Below are 22,954 nucleotides of genomic sequence, written 5' to 3'. Positions count from 1 at the left end.
GTGAATTTATGTAAAATTTATAAAATGTAGTCGGTGACCAGCTGAACCAACAATTATGATAAAACGTAGATTGCGTAGATGCATGCATCACTAGATGAGAATGTGCCCTCTCATTAACACAATTATCAATCGGCAACTAGGATTAACATTATTTATGCGTTACGGGGTATTATTAAAGGTTTCTTTTCTCGTTCGTCTCGTTCGTCCATGATTCCTCTTTTTTCCTAAACTAGACGCGTCTGGATAATCGTAACCAAGGAATTCATCGTAGGTCCATAGCATCGCACTCAAACGATATTGGCCTTCACGTGCGCATTTCCCATCATAACTTTGTTGACAAAGTTGACGATAGCCGTGGCCGGCTGCTCCGGCTCGAGTTCAGCGAATATGTGACATTGGTTGTCGGATTTGTGAGCTGGTTTACGTGCGACGAATCCAAAGCATCGACTGCAAATTTAAATATATGCAAAAAGTTTAATGTCTGCGGTTATAAATTCATAGATTAGTTGCATACATTTTCAGCCTCTCATAATCATGTTGATTTCCATTCGATTAATTGTTGGCATGCGTTGTTATTAATTCATCATAATCTGATCAAAAGCATCGATATGGTTGGAGATTTGATAAATATTATTTATAATGATAATATCGTATTGGAAAGTGGGAAAAAATCGTTAAATTTACAACTTTAAGTGCAGGCGATGAAGCGACAGAGTAATTAATTGACAGACACCTCTCGACGAGGCTAAACATCAACTGCCATCTGATTAATAAGCGCACGGAGATTTTGAAATGGAATTTTGAAAATTTCAATTCGCTCAAGCGACAAATAATCGAGAATAGACGATTGATCGTGACATCTGCCGATAGTTAAAAATTGCCCAAAAAAAAAAAAAAAAAAAAAGTGATAAAAACGTACTGCTCGCTGAGAGCTCGACCGGTCTCCTCGTTCAGAAAGTCCCAGGTGCGTTCCTCGGTGTCGAGGCCGCAGTAGCTGATGTTGTTGGTCGGATAGTGTCTGCGGAAGAAAAGTTTACGCGCGTTATCGGTGAGGGTGATGCCTTGGGTCGACACCTTGAAGTGGACGATTATCGCGCCGGGCAGCGGCTTCTGCTCGTACAGCATCGTTATCGTCTTCTTGATGGCTTGGGGTCCGGTCAATGACTCCGTGTCCAGGGTAAACAAGTATAGCACGTTGCAGGCTGAAAAGTAGGAAAGCGTCGAGAAGAATTAGTATACGCTGGGCTTACTAGACGTGCCTCGTCGCGCCTACCGATTTGGAATCGGCAGGCTCGGAACGACGATTTCTCTCGTAATAATGGCATTCGAGCCATTGAACTCACCGGCGCCCTGAGCGAGGAGTTGCTGGGGGCTGCTGTTGGCCGGAGCGTCGAGCGCCCTGGCGGCTGCCTCGGCCTCGGGGAGCAGGAGCTGGCAGGGCAGGGCCATGGCCATGAGACTGTGTTGGTAGACGAGGGCCGAGAGGGAGCTGAAGACGGGCTCGTTAGCGCAGCCCTTGAGTCGCACGCCCCGTGAGGTCGGCTCAATAAGGAAGTGGCGCACGAGCTCGCTGGATGGATCCTTGGGACTGCTGGGGGCACCGGGAGGCGGTGTTGCCACCTTAAGGGCAAGTCCGAAGGCACCCGGGAAGGAGTTGCTGTCGCGGACGACGAATGTGCCCGGGGAAGCGTCGCGTAACATGGCGATCGCTATAAATTCAGGCGGGACGATGTAAGTTTTTCCGGACGATGGATTTTCACTTTTCCACGAGCTCGCGTCGGCATTTGTAAATTTCGCATAAGCTCACGTTTGTTCCGATGACAATTATTTTCAATCAATCTTTTCGAAATTGAATCGCTTACACTTTCTAACACACGTACACAAGATATTTTATATAAATATACAAGATGTATAGTTTTAAAATTGACAAACTTTAATTAATTACAAATAAAATACCAATATACTATAATAATAATAATAATAATAATAATAATAATAATAATAATTATTATTATTATTATTATTATTATTATTATTATTATTATAGTATATTGGTATTTTATTTGTAATTAATTAAATTCAATCGATTAATCGATTTAATTACGCGACAATAGACTATTAAATTATATTATAGTCTATAAAATATTAAACCATCAGATAATCTTGTTCGATAATGATAGCTGGAATTTCATATTCGAAATTTTTATACAGACTATTTTTATTAGACTTTCATATCCTAACCAGAGATACTTTAATATTATAAAAAAAAAAAAGAAAAAACTTTCAATACTCGAGCGTTTAACATCTCTATAAAAGAAATGCATTAATCATAAAAAAATACTACCATTAATATATCAATTGTTTATAATCTAATGTAAAGTTTAAGTGAGAATATTTCCTATTAAATTTGATATGATTTGTGTGTAGGTACACCGTTCGTTTTCATATTCGAGAATTTACACATTCACGTATTATTAATTTGTATCTCCTAGGACATCTGAAGTACGTAGAGCCGGACTTAATTTTGGATTTATAAATTGTTTTGGAATATTATTAGTTAGGATAGAAAAATCACAGTATATATACATATATATATATATATATATATATATATGTGCGTGTGCGTGTGCGCGTGCGTGTGCGCGTGCGTGTGTTATTCCAAATAATAATAATAGTGCGAGGGATTTGTACGAACCTTGCTCGCGCGAAATGTTTGGCTTGTACCAAATTTTGCTGGTATCTCGAACGAATTTAACATTGGCATCGGCTACTTCGTGTGGTTCTGTATTAGAGTGAATACTTGATCGTCGAGATCCGTAATACTGTGTTTGCGTCGGTGCTTGACCAGAACTATTAATTGAAGTATAGGATAATGCACTCTAAAACAGACATCGATACATTAGTCAATAATTTGTAAAATTATTGCATTAGTGGAAAGGAGAAATCGATGTGAAATTTATTTCTTATTGATAAATTTCCCATATAGTTGAAATGGAAAGGATTTTTCCTATCGAAATATTGAGAAACAAACAAAAATAGAGAGAAATCTACAGTCAATTGTGGTTTCTTTTTTTTTTTTGTTTTTTTGCTTTGTTTCCTTCTTCTGTTTCTATTTAGAGTTTATTAAAAGTCGTATTAAAATGAATATGTATGAAATATTTAAGTATATTTGATTATTCAGTTTAGTTAATACATGAAATATAGTAATACATTTATTTAAAAGTTTATGTGTAATTTAAAAAGAAGGAGGATTCAATTTTTTGTTTATACGCACTCGCGACACGCGTACGTAGTATAGTACTACATTTAAAAGAAAATATATATATATATATATATATATATATATATATTAGTTTTTTATGAATTGTATTGTAAATATCTATAAAGTAAAGTATTTGCGACAAATTCTACACAAATTTACACAAGCCACTTATTAAATTATTCCCCCGACATCCACGTTAACAAATTACTTTCGTTCGTACTGCTTATGTATAAAGAAATAAGTTGCTAGATTTTAATTGCCATGAAATTAATAAATACTAATGAATCTAAATGTACCTTTGGGCTCTGTCCATATTCGATCAGAGTAGGAGTGCCAGGACCTCGGTTATACGAGTTGAGACTTATCAATTCATCCAGAGGAGAGACAGGCCGGTCCTTGCTGCAATGCAAAACTCTCATTTAGCCTTAAAGTACGAGCAATTTTTCATACGATTTTCAAGTCGTGCCATGTAAGTACATTTAATGTCTAGCATAATCGATGAGTATGCAATGAGGGATAATCAATGAAAAAAACATCGATAGAACGAGATTAAAGATAGAGAAATAGATATAATGAAAATTTTAACATATAATAACGCACTTGGTAGAAAATTGCATTGTTGGGTGATAAAAGTGAAGAGAGGAATTTATCGTTAGGACGGAAATAATTATGATAGAAGCAGGCACGGACCTTCGCATCTTATATTTGTAAAAATGCCGACTGCGCATCATGTTTGCTATTATTATCTGTTAGTAAATGCAAGCTCACGGTCAATCAATGAGTGTTTTGAGCTTTTTAGTCAAATTAAATAAGGCAGAGCAAATGATTTTATTAGTACAAAATTTAATGGCACCTCTTTCCATCTCTCCTTCATTCGTTTTAATGATCGTAGCTGTACACCCAAAGAGTGTTGTACATCGATGACTGTAACAGTTTCGATTGACTTTGGGTGCGGTATTATAAAACGAGTGTTATGTTGAAATTAAGAGGCAAAATATTAATGAGATGTGCATTAGTCGTTTATATATTATTAATCGTTTGTTACTTCATCGTTTTGGATTACCTATAGTCGAACGATGTCGACTGCTTAGTGAGTATCCAGCGTTTGTTACGCGGTTCACTTAATGTGCCATTATCCGGAAAACTCAAGCGCCTAAACACATCGCCAATGGCAGAACAAAAAATATTGTATTATCGAAGAGATTATCAATCATTTATGTAGTACATAACTAGTAGTCAAGTATCTCCTTTCCTTTATAAACTCAAGTGAATTTATCTTTAAACGATAATGCGCTATCATCATCATCATCATCATCATCATCATCATCATCATTATCTTTTTATTCTTATTATTAATGACGTCGTATTTTTTATTCGGCCGTTATTACGTTCTTACGAAATATTAATAACAGCTTTCAGGGCGTTACTTTCGCTACTAACACGGACGTTTAATATGAAATTTAAATTATTATTTAAATGAAATATTATCGATTAGTGAGTGACATTGGATTATACGAGTAACCAAACGCAATTCTCTCGTCTCGCCGTATCGCCCTGAAAGCCTTAATATTGCAAAATACACGCAATCACTCCCGTTCACTTGGCACTAGTTTTCATATAGTTTGAATAATACATCTTTTTAGCATTAAAGAGGTATGTCGAAAATTAAGAAAAAAAAAAAATTAATAATAAAAATACAAACAATAAATTAATCAGCATTAAAATGCATTTTTAATATTTTCAATTACTTAGCTTAGGTTTGGTATATTTGACTTTACGACGTAATCTTTCTAAATATTGCTAAGCAATTAGTTGGAATATCGCGAGGGCAATAAATAATGCTGCATTAGAAAATGCGACAGTCATAAAATAATCAAACTACATTATTACAAGCCTGCGAAATTAATAAATGAAAATGATAGGGAAAAAAAAAAATAAATAAAAAGGTCGATAAAAAGAAATCGCAAAACAAAGTAAAACACAACAGATGTTTAAGTGGGTGGATAGAGGATAGGTGGGAAGGTGGGAAGGTGGGAAGGTGGAGAGGTGGGGATGTGGTGATGTGGTGATGTGGTGATGTGGTGATGTGGTGATGTGGGGATGTGGGGAGGTGAGGATGTGGAGAGGTGAGGAGGTTACGTAGGAGTAGTAAAGCTAGTGAAACTCACCGCTGCGTTGTCGGACTCTTGGGTGGGAGTCCCGTCTCTCTGATATCTCGGCGCTCTTCGATGAAGATCGCCCTATCGGCTCCGTAGCTCGTGGTGCTGCTGCTGCTGCCGCTGCTGTTGTGATTATTATTATTTGCTTCTACGTTGTTCATGTTGTTATTGCTATTCATGTAGCTGACGGTCGAGTGATTCATATGATTCGACAAGAGAAGCTGTTGTTGTTGCTGCTGCTGCTGCTGCTGCTGCTGTTGTTGTTGTTGTTGTTGTTGTTGATGATGTTGTTGCTGCTGTTGCTGCTGATGGAAATGTTGCGGTGGAGGCAACGGCGTCAGTGTCGATTGTTGCTGCTGTTGCTGATAGCTACGATCCGAGGCGAAGGTTACAGTAGACGAGGCGTTGTTGACGTAGGGGGTGCGCGGGTGCACCGGGAACGCTGGTGTCTGCGGCCGCGAGGCGCTACCCCCACTCATACCCTGCACGCTTCCTGGGCTTATACTCCTCTCGGTCCACGATGACGGCGAGTCATTGTGCGACTGTAAGTGCACCGAGTAGTGTATTAGTATTGTCGAGTGTAAGTAAGACTCGCGTAATGAGCCCAGATTCCATTTCCGACCATTAATCCCTTACTCCCGTTGGCATCGACATTTAATATATTTATGATTTTTATCTATATATATATATATATATATATATGTATATAGCTTTGCAGTCATAAATCATTTTAAGACTAAAGCGATGATGCGAATAATGGATATGTATGTAAAGGAGCTTTTTATCCTTCAAACGTTCATGATCTTAATATTGAGCATATAATGTTAAGGTTTGCCGTTTTTCAATCATTGTCCATCGAATTCACAAGCACGATGAAATATGAAAAAATAGGTATTATTTAATTTTAAATTCAATGTAGAAAAGAGTTTATTAATGTAGTTAATTGTGCACGTGCACGTTACAATCAATGACAAAAATTCCGTTTTTGTTTGTTTTGTTTTTTGTATTGATTTCAAAGTCTATTAAAAATATTTTGTCCATATTGTTATTATTAGCCCCTTAGTCCTTACCTCGTCTTTCGACTATTTCGTTGAAAATATTAGAGCACCACTACATACACTTCCTCGCCGTCCTCAGCTACTCATGCGCAACTTTAATTAGTGGGAAATATGCTCGGATGTCCAAATTTCCGAATGCTGTTCGCATTGTTTATTTTCAAATACATTAGTTATCATAGACGGAAGGCTAACACTCTTCCGTCTACGGGTCAAAAAGCCCTTGCCAGCATTCACGGAAGCCCCGTGAAATTTGCGCTTATTGCGCGTAATCGACAATTTGGCCGATTGATATAATCGATCGTGCGACGATTAAAAATACATCAAGTGCAAACATAAATTCACATCTAAGCGTTGAAGCGCGCATTGAACAGATTGCTAGTGGCATGGCACGCACACACACACATAAAAGCAGCCACAAGATGCACAAATGGACAATGCATATGGGACAATAGATCGGAATATATGTTAATGGACATGCAGAGTAGGGTAATCTCGGGCTCGATGACGATTATAAAGCAAAGTTAAGATGGGAAGAAGGTGTGATGTAAAAAATGAGTGATTGGTGAAAACGCGACGACTGCGCATGAGTAAACGAACCTGCGTTATACTACTCAGCCATGCTTTGGGCGAGTGGTTAAGGGCAGTTGTATATGTGTTAATGGCGTTGCTGGCAACGGTTATGATAGTAGCTGACTGCTGGTGCGTGGTAGTGTGTAGTAGAAGCGACTGTTCGGCCTTGATCGCGCCATTGTTAAAGCTGTTAGTATTGGCGAACTGCGCGGCTACTAGCGAATCCGAAAGCGGCCTAATCTCGGCTAGCGACTGAATGAGGCTCACGAGAGGGTCGGCCGAATCGGCCTGCTGATGCTGATGCTGATGCTGATGCTGTTGCTGATGGTCGACCATGACCAACAAGCCTGTAGTATCTTTCTTGGGAGGATTGCCGTGGGCGTGGTAGCCGTTGTGTTGGTGATTCCTGGATTCGGGCCTAGATGGGGGGTGCCGAGGTGAGGATGAGGCGAGACTGCCGGTACTATCGAGGTCGAAGGCCACGTGGTTGCCGTTGCTGTGGCTGCTGAGGCTGCTGTTCAGTTGACGGCTGTGGACGTCCCGGAGGAAGGATTCGGTGCGCGCGAAGCTATCGCTACGTGACTCCGGCCTCGGCGGTTGGCCGCTGATGTTGTACTTTTGCAACGGCGGGCTCTGCAACCGCAAGCCAAGCTCTTTCTCTCTCAGTCCATGCTCACGAGCCTCCGTCGACTCCTCGCTCTCACTCTCTCTTTCTCTCTCTCTCTCTCTCTCTCTCTCTCTCTCTCTCTATATATATATATATATATATACAAACCTCTCTTTCTCCCCTTAGAACCCCAGCCCTCTAGATATCGCTTGCGATTCTTATAATTACGTTACTTGCGCCAATAATCGATTTTACGTCAAGTCAAAGAGCCATGCAAATGCAGATTTTAAGGTGGAATTCTGTGAAGACGCATGGAATGCATATTTTTGTCAATACGATATGCGGGCTAAATATCATGTTACGGTCAAGTTATTGGATATTTCTACGTGACTTGCGTGGCTCCACTCTCACCTTCAAGTCTACTTTTACATGACCATTCTTAAATCCATGGCATTAAGTACAAAAGCAAAATTAAAAAATGCGTTAAAAAACTTATAGCTAAGAACGAAACGTTCAATTTGCAAGATACAACTAGAAAAACAAAATCACAGGCTACGATTATAATATTTGCATTAAATTTGACCATTAGTATTGGACGTTAATTGTACGTATAATGACCAGTCACTCGGGCTATAACAAAAGTAATTCCAACCCTCTCTCTCTCTCTCTTTCTCTCTCTGCACACGCACTTGTTCGCGCGCACACGCATATATATATATATTTATATGCATGTGAGTGCGCATGTAAGTATGAAAGTATGTAAGTATGTACGTATGTACGTATGTACGTGTGTGTGTGTGTGTGGGTAAAAATGTAAAGCTAAAGAGAGAGAGAGAGAGAGAGAGAGAGAGAGAGATATGGCATATTTGTATAGAGACATACGTAGAGGTGTTATCATCGAAGGTGCAAAACGTTAGTTAAATAAAGCTTTGGTGGCCGGTGCTGGAAATGTTCAACACTTACGTGGCTGTCGTTGTACTTGCGGAACTCGTAGGCGCGCTTCACAGCGACAAAGGGCCGCTCGCTTACGCTTTCGGCTCGACCTCGGCTCTGCTGGAAGCTCCCGCCGCCGAGGAGGACACCACCGTTCAATTTCCGACTGACCGATCGCTGGGGCAGCAACGGACTCGCCGGCGCCGACGTGTTCACCGTCGCTTTGCTGCTTATCTGTACACGAGGAAGGAATGCGCGATGCGAGGTTTTTAAAAAGTGGGCGAGCAGTAATGGTATGACGAAGCGATTTTCAAAATGCACTCCGCGGATTTGCAATTGCCAGCTGGCTATGGTCGCTCACTCTCACTCGTCGCTTTTACGACAATATACTTTATAAAACCCCCCTATATATATATATATATATATATATAATTGTCGTGCTCGTCATATTCGCGAAAAGGAAGAACACGCCAAGTACTCGGTATTTGCCGTGCTTGCAAAATCATGAAAATTGATAAACGACTAGCCGGGGCATTTGTTATGCAAACGATTATAAAATCATTGCCAAAAAGCAGTTACTTCTACGGGGTTTTGTAGATTATTATGTTAATTTGCAAAACAAGGGCTTAAGTACCTGCCCGTGTGCGGAATTAACTGTCCAGACGTCGTCCTCGTCATCGAGCACGGCGGAATCGCTGGCGTATCCGTCGTGCCTCAGTCTCGATCTTTGAACGCTCTTCAACTCACCGATCATACGGTTTCCGCTTTCTTGGCGCCACAATTTCGTCGGACTTCGTTCGTCGCGACGCGCTGCGAGTTTCAGCTGCTGCTGCTTCAGCCAGGACATGCTTCTGGAGGGCAAAGAGCAATGAGATTTTATTGAATCCCGCCTCACCTCACCATCCCTCTTAGTGTCCCCGGATATTAATACACGCTCATCCGGTTCATGTTCCAAGAGCGCGTATTGCGAGTGAATAACGCGTGGAATCTTATGGGAGTGTGGAGGTGTAGAAGAGATTCCGTCAATGTGACTGACGACCCCGAATTCACGGATGAATAAGTCTAATTAGATATTAAGTGAGTATGTCGATATTGCTTGGCAATTGCGATTCTATATGGCTTTATAGAAGTGCGTTTGTTCGTTCGTTTTGTTCTTTCTGTTCATTTACGATTTAATGAAGTAAATTTTAAGTGGCAATGAAGGTAGTTTCCATTTCATTAGGTTCAAACGGATAAAACAGCAGAGTGCACACGCTGTCAGTAAATTTATCAGGAGCATCTTACATTAGTGATTTAACACACAAAAAAAGAAAGAGAAAAACAGAATAAAATTGTTCTTTTATACATGACTGTTGAACGTTGTGATATTTGTCTTCCGATTTTCATTTTTTCTTTTTCACAACAATTTAATTATTCACATTCTCAGACCTACTTCAATTTTGTTTTTTTTTTTCGTGCAATTTAATTTTGTATATACAAATGTTTTAACGTGTTCCTACATTGTTCTTCTTCTTCTTCTTCTTCTTCTTCTTCTTTTACTTTTTCTTAAAACCTTTTTTCCATTCGTCGCTTTGCGTACAGCCACATTTTAATTTTAACGCATAACTACAAGTTTTTAGTATACATATAAATTTTGTCTTCTCTTGATATTAATGAAGTCTACTGGCAAATAATAATCCAATAATAATCCAATAATATACAATTATGTTCATTTACCGCGATATTTAATGTAAATCTCGTTGCAGAGTTTATAATAAAAAGCCATTTCAAACGTATAAAAATCTATGAAATAGATCCCTCGAGGGAGAAGTAATTCCATTTAACCAGAGATTATTAAGTGGGCGGGAAAGGTAGACGACAGTCAAACGGAAAATTATTCGCACGCAAATTGCAATTTGTTAAAGATAATGTATTTGTATTTAGCTAATCTATAGAACGTGCAAATACAATGTAATGATGTTAAAGCTTCGAGCAGAGATATCGATATTGCGTATTTCCAAGTATAGGATAAATAATATTTATGGTATTAATCAGCATTATAATCTTTTTTGTTTTTTATCTGTTTTTTTTACTGTAGAGTATAGTTAATATACAACAATATAATAACAAGGACCAAAAGCATATAACGATGAGATAAGAGATAAGATTTAATTTTACTATAAAAAGATCATTGATAGTTGGAGTATAATTTATTATCTAATTTTTCGAAATATCGAATAGAGTAAGAGATTAACCGATTATCGACGAAACTTAAAAAATTCTTGATGATATTTGACAAAGTTGTATTTATTTTAAACATAATAGAGACATGAAGAATGCGTGCAAGAATTAAAGCCTTTCAGCCAATTTGTATAATTGATAGTCAAATTCAATTAAGTGGTCAATAAAGTAAAAAGTGGTTAATCTTATGATAAGTTGAGCTTGTATTACGTAATAAATGATGGTGGCAGTTTTACGTAAATAAATTTGCATTCGATCTATAAATATTTCATTTTAATAATCCTTTGGCATTTAAATAATTCTAAATATTAGATTTGCAAACATATATATATATATATATATATATATATTAGAAATTCCAAGTCGAGAGATATTAAGGATTAATAATTTTATATAATTAATAATTGACCAAATTTTATATTTCTATATATAAAATATTGTATTTTGTAATGAAATTAAAAGTTTATATAAACATGTTTTTGAAATATTGTTTACTTGCCACCATTTCAATTCTAATTCTATTCAAATTATTTCAATCTATTAATATACAATGCTATTGATATATTTCATTACAATCACGTATTTCAGCGATAAAGATAAATTACAAGTTTTTGTATACACGGTGTAAGTATTTCACTTCTAACGAAATCTATGCAAAACCCTCCAAAGAACAATAACTATTTTTAATTTGCGAACAGTTTTGCATGGTAATCGTACCATTGTTATTTTACACAAGAGACTTCTAAATGTGAATAACAAACTGGTTTCATAGAAATTGAAGAGCAATGCCTAACGACTTCCGCATGGACTCTGTTTTTTTTTTATTCACTCTCTCTCTCTCTCTCTCTCTCTCTCTCTCTCTTTATCTCAAATTTCCGGTTAAATGTGGGAAGAAATGATCGCAACGACCGTTGGTGAAAGTATAAGTGCATGTGCAACAACGAAAAGCAAAGCAAATTTGTGTGCATTACATCCTCCTCCAATTCTCTCTCACGCGCACACGCATACCGCATATACGTACACCCGCGCTCCATTCCACTCCCTCGAAAACTCAATTCTCTCTCCGTTTCTTTCTTTTCCTGCACGACTACGGTACTATACACCATGGCCGATTTAGCGTATCTCGCCTGCGTTCTATATTTATATAATTATGTCAGAGGGCAAGTCTAAAGCTCGAAATAGCGTGCAGAGAGCGTTTCTTTCTTTACTCGCGAGGCAATTTATTATGTACGATATTTATTTCTACTCTCTGTTTCCATCAACAACATGAAATCTAACTATTTACGTACGGCAACTGTGATCCGTCAGTGGTAATCGATTGCATTTAATTTCATAAATACATAAATGTAAAGTGCCGCAGTTTAAAATACTTTGCAATATTTCATTCGCATTTTATCGTAGTAGTTGGATTAATTTATATCGACGGATCATCGGGCGTGCAACGCACTTATTTAACTGAAAATTACGAATACTTGGTATTGTTATGGGACGTTATAATAATAACGGTTCTCAAGAAGCTTCAATAAGCCATGAAAATATTCGTAAATTCGCAAGCTCAATAAATTTCTATTAACGTTGTAATGATTAAAAAATTGTGGCAATTATTGCTAAAATAGAAATTTATTAAAATTATTCGGTGCATTATCTTTATAAATGTTTCGAAAATTTTCATAAAAATCCTTCATAAAAACAAAGATATTATTATTTGTTAATATTTTGTGAAAGCTTAAGAATGCGAAAAAAAAAAAAAAAACAAAATAAAAAAAATAATCACCTGTCGATTATTTCCATTGTTATTCTTGTCTTATATTGTTTGTGTTTTAATAAATTTTCATTAAAGTGAATAAATATTTGTTTAAATTAAACAACTTTATCTTGTTGAAATTCATAAGATATAATGAAATCTAAAATGGGTAACGAGACTTGGCACTATAAGAAACCCTACGCGCTCCTTCTATAAAATAACCCCCAGAAGATTTTAATAGTAATCAGTTATAGTTCTACACATCAGCGAGTGTGCATATTTAACGAGAGGATAATCACTGACGACATATTAATATAATTGAGCTTAGAAATTAAACAACGTGACTATGAGCGATTGACACAACAATCAATCGAAATAGGACCTACAACAAAGATAGCTCAAATTAGCCAAAACAAAAGTACAGAAATTATTCGTTTCTATATTAATATTCAGCCACTCGAGGGAGAAAGCAATGTCTTAGAGCAACATTGTTACTTAGTTATAAAAATAAACTTCGAGAGATGTGTTTTGACGAATGAATTACATATTAAAGTACATAATAGAGAAGCCATATAGATAAAATTATAAAGCCATTGCCATTAGAATCTTTAGAGTTTCACTGCAATTGACATCATGAAATATTTCATCTATAAGAACATATTTATTATTGATGTAATTATAAAGTGCTATTGGTCACACATTGAGGCTTTTGGAAGGAGTGAGAACGAGACAAATGTCATGCTTAGTAAGTAATTAATGCGTCTGGAAATTAATAATTAATAATTGTCTCGAAAATGAGCGTACAATTTATCACGAGTAGATTATCTATTTTGAATGGGACGGCTATGTCATTTATACTTATAGGACCACATATCTTAACAAAAGCAGTTTAACATTTGACTGAAATCATTATAAGAGATGTACAAGTTATTGTTTTCGCTTTGCACGGTTGCATCGATGCGGACAGGCAAACGAGCAAAAAAGTCTATATTCAAGTCTATATTTTTGCGATCGACGGTGTCTTCTTGGTCGGCGTTTTTTATAATTTACATAAATGTCGTAACTCGAGTTTGTAAATAAATGTGTATATATATATATATATATATATATATATACATACAATTTATTAATTGAATCTTTTTGAAAGTATAGCAAGAACAACTTTGCAATTTTCTTCTGAATCCGTCTTTCTTTCAAGCTCTTATTTAACTTTTTTTTTCTTCATCTAAATAGATAGAATTATTTTGTAAGATACCAGTTTTTGCACAATCACCTTGTCGCAGAGACTATTAGAATTAGAACGTAAGAGGACTTTTTATCGATTTTCTTAGCTTTGCTCATTAAGCAGGTTTAACCCATTGCAACGTTTATTAGCCCAAGTAAACAAAATTAGAGTGAGACAGACAGACAGATAGATAGATGGATAGATAGATAGATAGATAGATAGAGAGAGAGATAGAGAGAGAGAGAGAGAGAGAGAGAGAGAAAGAGATTAAAATAATGCGCGCGTTCGTTGTTGTCAATGGGAAAAATCAAAATTACCATAATGGCTGGTATATACGGTTGATAAACATTTATTCTCAAACAATAGTACCTAGAGCCTATGGGCATAAACTTTCCCGGACGAATAGACGCATCGCGCATGCTCGCGTGGCCAAATAAGCTTATTACGAAAATACGTGGCAAATTTTTGGTGCGCCTTTGTGTGGCGTGAGCATGTAAAGTGAGAGCAACGGTAAAAGAAAAGCGTATAGTAGTAGTAGTAGTAGCGAAGCGCCGATACGATCGCTACTTAAGCCAATGGAGACAAAGCTTACCCGTTAGTGGCCTCGTTGTCGGAAGGTTTAATACTCGGCCCATTGGCAAACTCCGGCGGTGGATCGGGCGTATTAGGAGTTAATGGGCTGCTCGGTCTTCTGCTCCCGTTCTCCCCTAGAATGTCGTCGAGATCGACAACGGGCGCGGCGCCTCTCGCTGTCGCCTTCCTGACCAGCGAGGGCGAGGAGAGCTTTTGGTGCTTGATCATTTCGTTGGTGGCCCCGTAAGAGAAGGGCTGACTCGTTTGCCGGGCGTGATACGGGATGTCCTCGTCGATGTAGTCGATGTTACCTGGTGGGGAGAACGAGGAGTCGTTGTGCTTCCCATCGGAAGAATTGCGCTGATAGTCGACGGAATCGTAGGACGGCCGACCGTTGTATTTGAGGGTGCTGCAGTTGCTGCTCGAGTTGTATGGCGGACTGGACTCCTTGGCGGTGCTATTGCTGTAGCTCCGATAGGAATCCTTGAGCGTGGAGTAGGCCGAGGAGCCGCTGGGTTGGCTATTGTAATTGCGAGGCTGCTCTTGGACGTACATGTTGGACGAGCCGTTGCGCATCGGCCGATTGTAGTCGTCGTTCGGAGGATCCGGCATCGACTGTAGCGCAAATTACTCTGTCACTTTTAAGTTACATAACATCGCTTACGTATACTTTGTCGGACTGTTTGTTTTTCGTTTTTCGTTTTTTTTTTGTTTTTCGTTTTTTTTTTGTTTTTTGTTTTTGTTTTGTTGCTTATGGTTGGTTTTCATTAAAACGGCCCAGTCTGACGGTCCATTTAACGTAACAACGTATGCCGTTTTGAACAAAAAAAAGTTAATTGTAAAGCTCTAGTGGTTGACATTAAAGAAATTTAGTTAAAATTATTCGGCAGAAAAGGGTCGAGCGCTACTCGCCCACCTTTAATCTAACCGTCGTGTCTTTAAATATAATTATTAATCGGTGTCCTGCTATGGCAAAGCCGCCAACAGGATTCTTCAAAGTCATCACCAATTCATTCACAGAATTCCAATGACACCATTAATATCACATTTTTCATCAATTTCAGTTGAATTACAATGGCCATAGGATGGGACAAATAATTATGAGATTAAGAGCTCCTGCCTAACTCGAGTAAGTAACTCCAACATACAAAATTATCATCGAGTGAAAACATGTATTTGCATCTATTATTAACGATTCATCCACCTTTCATTAATAATGCGTATAATCGGTGCAAGCCTCCTTATACTCATCAACGTAAAAAAAAAAAAAAATAAATAAATAAAAAAAAGAAGAAAAAAAAATAATAATAATAATAAAAATATCAGTAGCAATTGCGCGTGAGTAGAAGGGAGAGAAGGGAAACGGTTGACTGAGACGAGATCCCGAGTGGGCCCGAACATCGAGGCCGAGCTCTGAAAATGGTAAATCTGGGACGTACAGTCAATTGTCGTACTAACCTCGACGGTGAGCATCATATCGTGGAGGAGCTTGTCGAGGTCACCGTGCGCCTGATTCTCGGCTTCGTTCAACTCTGGTGGACTCTGTCTCTGGGGCGGTGCGCTACTGATGCCGCTGTCCATAGATACGGTCAGTGGTGAGCCACGTGCCCCGGGACCTTGGCCCCCGCCGGCCTGCTGTACCACCGCGTACAGCGATCCATCGATGGGGCCGCAGGTATATCCAAGCCCGCGCAGCGACGTCTGCACCGAGGGACTCGAGGCTGGAGGCGGTGACAACGGCGTCTCACGACCTTCTACAACGAGACCAAATCGGTTCCCCTATTAATCGGCTGCTGTTGCTGCTGTTGTTGCCGCTACTACTAATTCGCGATAAATCATCGGGCCGATTAATAAAGATCGACTCGGTCATTCGAGCGTTTAAGCCCATTTGGAGCGTGGAAAGTCGGGGTGACTCGCGCCATAATCGCGCAAACCCTCCTCTACGCGCGTTACAATATCATTATTCGAGCGTATTGAAGATGGGCGGGGGCGTAAGAGTTCCATTTGGACCTCTGACATAGTTCTTAGAGTTATAATAGCCAGAGGTCTCGTTAATCAACGGTCCGCGCATAATAACGATGATTACGCTATTGTTGGTTATCGCTCCTGATAATGATAATGGAATATCTAAGATCGTCGTGAGCTTACGGTATCGTACGAGTATTGAGAGGACAGAGAAGAGGCCACGAGAGCGAGAAAAAGAAATGAAAAAAAAAAAAAAAAAAAAAAAAAAAAAAAAAATCGAAAGTAAGAAAGACGGATGAATCGAAATATCGGAAACGAGCTCGCCAACGACAAACCGTTGCTTAGAAATTGATGGCCCGGACGCTTTTCCACGACAGCGCGCACTTCTTTGTCCACCCGGACCGTATGAATAGAGTCCGCGTGGCGGCTACGAGTCCAGCTCTAGCACTGCTCCCAGGAGATTCGCTTCCGTGACTGGGAACGCCTGGATTTACGAGCCGACGACTGCTCGAATAACGCTCGAGATGCCTGCTGCGCTCGACCGGCGCCATAAAGCCATCGAGTCGAGAGAGAGAGAGAGAGAGAGAGATATAGAGAGAGAGAGAGAGAGTGAGAGAGAGAGATAGAGAGAAGAGATAGATAGATAGATAGATAGAGAGAAGAGATAGATAGATAGATAGATAGAGAGAAGAGATAGATAGATAGATAGATAGAGAGAAGAGATAGATAGATAGATAGATAGATAGAGAGAAGAGATAGATAGATAGATAGATAGATAGAGAGAAGAGATAGATAGATAGATAGATAGATAGAGAGAAGAGATAGATAGATAGATAGATAGATAGAGAGAAGAGATAGATAGATAGATAGATAGATAGAGAGAAGAGATAGATAGATAGATAGATAGATAGAGAGAAGAGATAGATAGATAGATAGATAGATAGAGAGAAGAGATAGATAGATAGATAGATAGATAGAGAGAAGAGATAGATAGATAGATAGATAGATAGAGAGAAGAGATAGATAGATAGATAGATAGATAGAGAGAAGAGATAGATAGATAGATAGATAGATAGAGAGAAGAGATAGATAGATAGATAGATAGATAGAGAGAAGAGATAGATAGATAGATAGATAGATAGAGAGAAGAGATAGATAGATAGATAGATAGATAGAGAGAAGAGATAGATAGATAGATAGATAGATAGAGAGAAGAGATAGATAGATAGATAGATAGATAGAGAGAGAGAGAGAGAGAGAGAGAGAGAGAGAGAGAGAGAGAGACGCGCGCGGCGCCTTCGACGAAAGACAAATTGATGCATTATTCGTAAATGCGCGAGTGCGAAAACGACCCAATTAGCGTGATTTGCGCTAACGTGGCTGAACGGGATGGAGGGAGAGGGCGAAGATCGTAGCTCTGAGGTTACGCAATTCGTTGCGACTTTAGGCCCAATGATATCCGAAAGCTGCGCCCAAGGCTAATTTTAACGCGAGCGGGCACTAAGCTGGAGAGAGACGGGGATAGGCGAGGCACCGGGGCGTCGAGGTATTCTCGCCGCTCGTTACACCTACGCAATGCGCTTGAAAGTTTTGTTGCACGAGCGAGGCGCGCGGACGCTCGACTATCGTATAGATCATGGATATGGATGGCTCATTGACTAGCCTCGTGTCGCGCGTTTGCATTTTCAAGATTAACTCGCTTAAATTGCTCGGCCTGATAGTAATAGTTTTGTTTCATCGATAAATTGATATCTCATTGGTAGGGGAGGATGATTGCAATTGAAAGGCGAGCATTCCAATAAATTTTTCAATCATACCCTCGACTTGTGATTGATGAAGAGACAAGATTTTTATTCATTCTCTTTCTTCCTTTTCTCATCAATATCGATGAAAAGTTTATAAATTCACGGATCTTAATAATGGCCGGACTTTTTATTATGAATTATTACGAATAATCATTATTAAATGCCGCGCTTGAATAAAGTGGCTGTCCTATGTAAGATCGAGAAGCTCGCATTGAACGAAAGTCTTTCCTTTTTATAAATATCAGCAACAAATCATTCGCTTTATTCGCTTTGGCATCTTAAAAAGGGCAAAACGCTATTCTCGAACATTCGTGCGCAATGAAAAAATGACGATATTCAGTCTTATCAGAGTGGAGAAAAGGTAGGTACGCTGGAAGGAAACTTGATTTACAACTCTCGTCGAGTTTCAGAGCATTGCGCATCGTCGTCTAAAAATCGGCGCCCAACAAAAATATACGTGCATATAAATAAACGTGCGCGCGTATATAAGCCCAGACTTGGCCGTGTCAGTGTATGTGTAGGGTAAAAAGTCAAACAAATGCGACGTAAGGGAGCAGAGAGCAAAAAGGCGTACTCACGGAGTTATCCATCGAGGCGGGGATGGTGGTATGGATGGTGGAAGGGAGGATGGCGGTGGTGGCGGCGGCGGTGGCGGTGAGGGGGATGATAGGAGGAAAGAAAAGCTTGAAAGGGGAGGAGCGCACGGCAATAAGGAAAAAATGAGGAGCGTGTACAGCACGGGGGGAGAATTCGAGGGGGCAAAGTGCGCTTCGGCAAGTGGCTGTAAAATGCATTCCCAACGGCACTTGGCGGTGCAATTGCCATCAGAGGCTCCACCGGTACGTGCATGTGTATAATAAACCTTCGTCGGTCGAACGTATCCATCCGTCTTTGCCGGGGGCCTCGTCGAGCTCGCGATCTTTATAAATGTAACCGTGCGTGCGCGCGCTGCTCTCCCGCTGCATGTATTGAAAAATTCATACGCATAAAAAGGCACTTTGTACGATGATTTTTCACCGAATCTTACTCCACGACTCAACACTAACCCTTTCATTTTCGCATAATCTTACGATCTTTCATCCATAATCTGTTACCAACTTCTTTGGGCAAATACTTTTGTCGCTAACTGAATTAACCAATATAATTTTCAAGGTTATTTCGAGAAATTAATTGTCTGATTATCACGGGAATGAGTTGCGATGATTAAAATCATCGTTGAAACTGTGCTTCGTGAGAAGGCTGATTTACGATATGGAAATTATTTCCACTTCCAAGGATGTCGATCGACCGCTTATTACTGTCATTTTCATAATTTTCCAATAGATTTTAACACATTAGCCATTGTATATTGATATGTATTGATAAGAATTATTTGAATATTTCAATTTTCTTTGCAGATTATCGGATTAATCGTCAATAGTGCATTAATAACGCGATGGTAATGTTACAATCATAATGTAATAACAATAAATATTATAATACGCTGAAAGTTAATGCACTTAGGCAAATGTCAATTACGTTATACTAATAATTCTAAACGTACATCGAATTTGTTTTTATATTTCTTGTTGTCTTGAAGCAATATTATAGGTCGTTGAATTCACTGGGTAATTAATTATTCCGAGCTAAACATAGCATAAATCATTGAACAAACGCGATAGACTAAAATTATTCGTGAAAATAAAACATAAACCTCTTTTAGTGATTAATAATTGATTGATAATAATTTTGAAGAACACTGAGGACGATCGTAGGGTAAAAAGGAATAATAAAAGTAAATTACATAATTTTAACATCACAAATGGTATAGATTAAACGCAAAAATTTCCTTTAACTCCCGTAAATATACTAATAAATTATTAAATTAGCTTGTAAAAAATAAAAATAAAAATAACAATAAAAATTGCAATATTTTTAAAACGCGTATAAATAAATTGCAAATTCATAATCGCATTACTTGCTCTCACTTGCAAGTATTCTTAAACTATTTAAGATGAAATAAATTTGATGTATTTGTAAATTAGCGTAATTTGAGAATATGAAATGACGCGATTAGCGTGTCATTGTTCCCTGTCCTCCCAATTTATTGCTATTATATCTCGTCCGATTTCTGTCTGATCCGAATGAAAATCGCGAGATCAAGTTCAGAGAAAAGTGAAACGGCCTCGTTGAGTTTTTACGAAGATCCTCATCAATTGTTGCTACTTGACCGCATGACTGAATTAAAAATAATGGCAAAGTCAAATGTCTATAATGAAGAGTGAAAATGACAGCTCGACAGCTCGATTCTCTTTAATCGGACAATTTAACGTTACGATCAGATCGAAAATTTGATAAGCCCATCTTCTAATATTATAACACTGTTTGCTAATTCATTAATTTACTGAGAGTCGCGATCACAACGAAATTTACTGAGAATAAAAGACTCGTTTGTGTAAAATTAATTTATCTTTGCACGCATACTTTTTTATTACGATGGTAAGCCTTTCGAATGTAAAATTTTTTTTAATTCCACAAACTGCCTTTAGTGGGCTTCATAATCATTTTTTGAGTCAGTGTAAAAAATTTACTTGATAGTGTGAAATACTTGGGCAAAAATTCTCTTAATTTACAAATCTTTCAATTAGCTGTAATGTCGAAGCAACTCTTTAAATATGTGTGTAAAATACACGAATACATTAACATTTGTTACATTCTGAAATGAAAATGAAATATTTGATTATTTTCATAATTTTTTTTTTTTTTTTTTTATTTTCTTTTTCTTTTTCAAACATATTATTTTCCTTATGAATGACGACATTCACAAACGAATCTAAAGTTTACATGTAACGATTTCTTTTACATAAATATTCTAAACAATATTTATTCTATTGTAATTTGATACTGTTGTATAACTATAAACATATTACTTTGAAAAAAATTTGAATATTGTTTACAAAACATACGTATTTGTTTATATTAAATATATCCAAAGTTTATTTTTCCAAAATTTTTTCTTTTTTTTCTTGTATGAAGATTGAATAAATTTTATAAGAACTCATCGGACTACACGTTAATGTTGAAATTTAGTTATTTAAAATTTTCCTAAAGACGATGATAGACGATTTTTTCTTAATCTGAACGCAATATCGACAAAAAAAAAATGTGCCATAACGAGCTGTAAATAAACAATAATCCAAGAGGAAACTTCGCTTGGTTCAAATGCTAAAAATTTTATTCGTTTTGTATAAACTTAGTAATAGTACTACATAAACTGCATATGTTAAGTTTTAATAAATCACATTGAAAATAAATACAAAATATATGTTAGGCGTATAATTTATCCTTAGAAAACTTTATGTTCTGTAATTTTAGACTTTATTAAATTAGAAATAGCATGTAATAATAATCCATTGATGTACCTATTAGGTAATGTGCGTCTGATTACATGCTCTTGTCATTCAATCATACTAAGCTCACGTAAATATTCGTCCTTATCGGCATATCATAAACAGATCATTCCTTGCAACATAAATTTGCATTATGAAAAAGTGATTTTTTTCTTTCACTTGGTAAGACAGTCACTGCAGAGGGTCCATCTTACTCTCTTTCTCATGGCTTTGTTTTTTTATTTTATTTTTTTTTTTTATTTTTTTTTTTTTTTTTGTCCACTTGTATTTCACGTTAGCCGACATCAGAAAGCAAATAGGGGGAGCAGACATTATGACGAGAAAGAGGAAAGAAGTCGAGCAAGTGCCGTGTCGCGTCATAACCAGTTATGCTCTTACCATATCTTTTAATAAACACCTTTATGAATAGTTATCACATTAAAGCTTACGCAGCCGTGCATGATAATGTTAAAGCAATAAGAAAAGCAAATCCCTACACTCTCATTACATGCATTTACATGTAATTGTCGTATAGGGAAACTTAATTGCAAACCGGAATTGCTTCGTGGAATATGGGTCGCGATGCTCAAATCTGCCAGCAGCGTCATGCATTTTCCGTCTATTTACACATACGTTATTACGAATGCCGAAAGATTGATACTAATTACCGTATCAATCAAAAGTCCTGCATTAAAACTTTCACTCTAAATTTATATTAATTATAACTTGTGATTCTCAGCATCATTAATTAGTTCGTTGAATACTTTTACGATCAAAGTAAACAAATGAATGAGAAAATTTCTTATTGCCATTCTTTATTCGTGATATTTTCGATTAGTAGCCTGGCCGAATACAAGTTGCGAGGAAAAAAAACAAAAAAAAAAAAAAAAAAACAACACAATAATAACGAAAAAAATAAATACAAACATTAATAATGAATTTAATAAACTATGATAAAGACTTTTGTATAATTAATAACGATACGATTCGACTTTATCATTTATCGTAATATTACATGATATTAATGCTGGAATATTTTTAGCATACTATATTATGAAATATCGTCAATGATTATGTATCCTTGATGTGTTCGAATGTGAAAAATTCAAATATGAAAGCTTTTTATAATTAGTTGCATCTAGACTGGTCGTTGTCGTTGTTTTTCTTCTTTGTTTTTGTTTTTGTTTTGTTTTCTTTTGTTTTGTTTTGTTTTGTAATTCGGAACAAATATGAATATTTCCATGTAAGGTGTTCCTTTTCATTTAAAGTTCTTTATCATCAATCACAATATAAATACACATGTTCCTTCGTTCAGTGTCCGTTAAGGAAAAAAGAAACAGAAAATGAATCACGTGTCTACGATACGTATGCATCTCGATGACTCGTTAGTAATTTGTAAAAAAAATACTGGCAAATCGTGGTCTGGCGGTGGAGGAACGGAAGGATGGAGGGATGGAGGGATGGA

General features: G+C 37.5%; 1 protein-coding gene across 1 annotated transcript in view; it reads right to left on the bottom strand.

Moving 5' to 3' along the window:
- Nucleotides 1–277: 277 nt before the first annotated feature.
- Nucleotides 278–22,954, bottom strand: part of by (focal adhesion protein tensin) — a 219,428-nt gene continuing 196,751 nt past the window's right edge. The window contains exons 11-23 of the mRNA XM_011503047.1: nucleotides 15,810–16,105; nucleotides 14,371–14,966; nucleotides 9,224–9,437; nucleotides 8,620–8,823; nucleotides 7,077–7,682; nucleotides 5,785–5,963; nucleotides 5,431–5,622; nucleotides 4,326–4,415; nucleotides 3,559–3,661; nucleotides 2,696–2,879; nucleotides 1,344–1,709; nucleotides 920–1,202; nucleotides 278–447 (exon numbers count right to left, since the gene is read on the bottom strand). Of these exons, the coding sequence (XP_011501349.1) occupies nucleotides 288–447; nucleotides 920–1,202; nucleotides 1,344–1,709; nucleotides 2,696–2,879; nucleotides 3,559–3,661; nucleotides 4,326–4,415; nucleotides 5,431–5,622; nucleotides 5,785–5,963; nucleotides 7,077–7,682; nucleotides 8,620–8,823; nucleotides 9,224–9,437; nucleotides 14,371–14,966; nucleotides 15,810–16,105 (3,473 nt within the window). The 3' untranslated portion in view covers nucleotides 278–287. The remainder of the gene's footprint in view (nucleotides 448–919; nucleotides 1,203–1,343; nucleotides 1,710–2,695; nucleotides 2,880–3,558; nucleotides 3,662–4,325; nucleotides 4,416–5,430; nucleotides 5,623–5,784; nucleotides 5,964–7,076; nucleotides 7,683–8,619; nucleotides 8,824–9,223; nucleotides 9,438–14,370; nucleotides 14,967–15,809; nucleotides 16,106–22,954) is intronic.

The sequence above is a fragment of the Ceratosolen solmsi genome, unplaced genomic scaffold (genome assembly GCF_000503995.2).
Source record: "Ceratosolen solmsi marchali unplaced genomic scaffold, CerSol_1.0 scaffold10, whole genome shotgun sequence".
In the NCBI taxonomy this organism is placed as follows: Eukaryota; Metazoa; Arthropoda; class Insecta; order Hymenoptera; family Agaonidae; genus Ceratosolen; species Ceratosolen solmsi.
The sequence above is the reverse complement of the archived record's forward strand: the minus strand, read 5'-3'. Positions and strand labels throughout refer to the sequence as shown.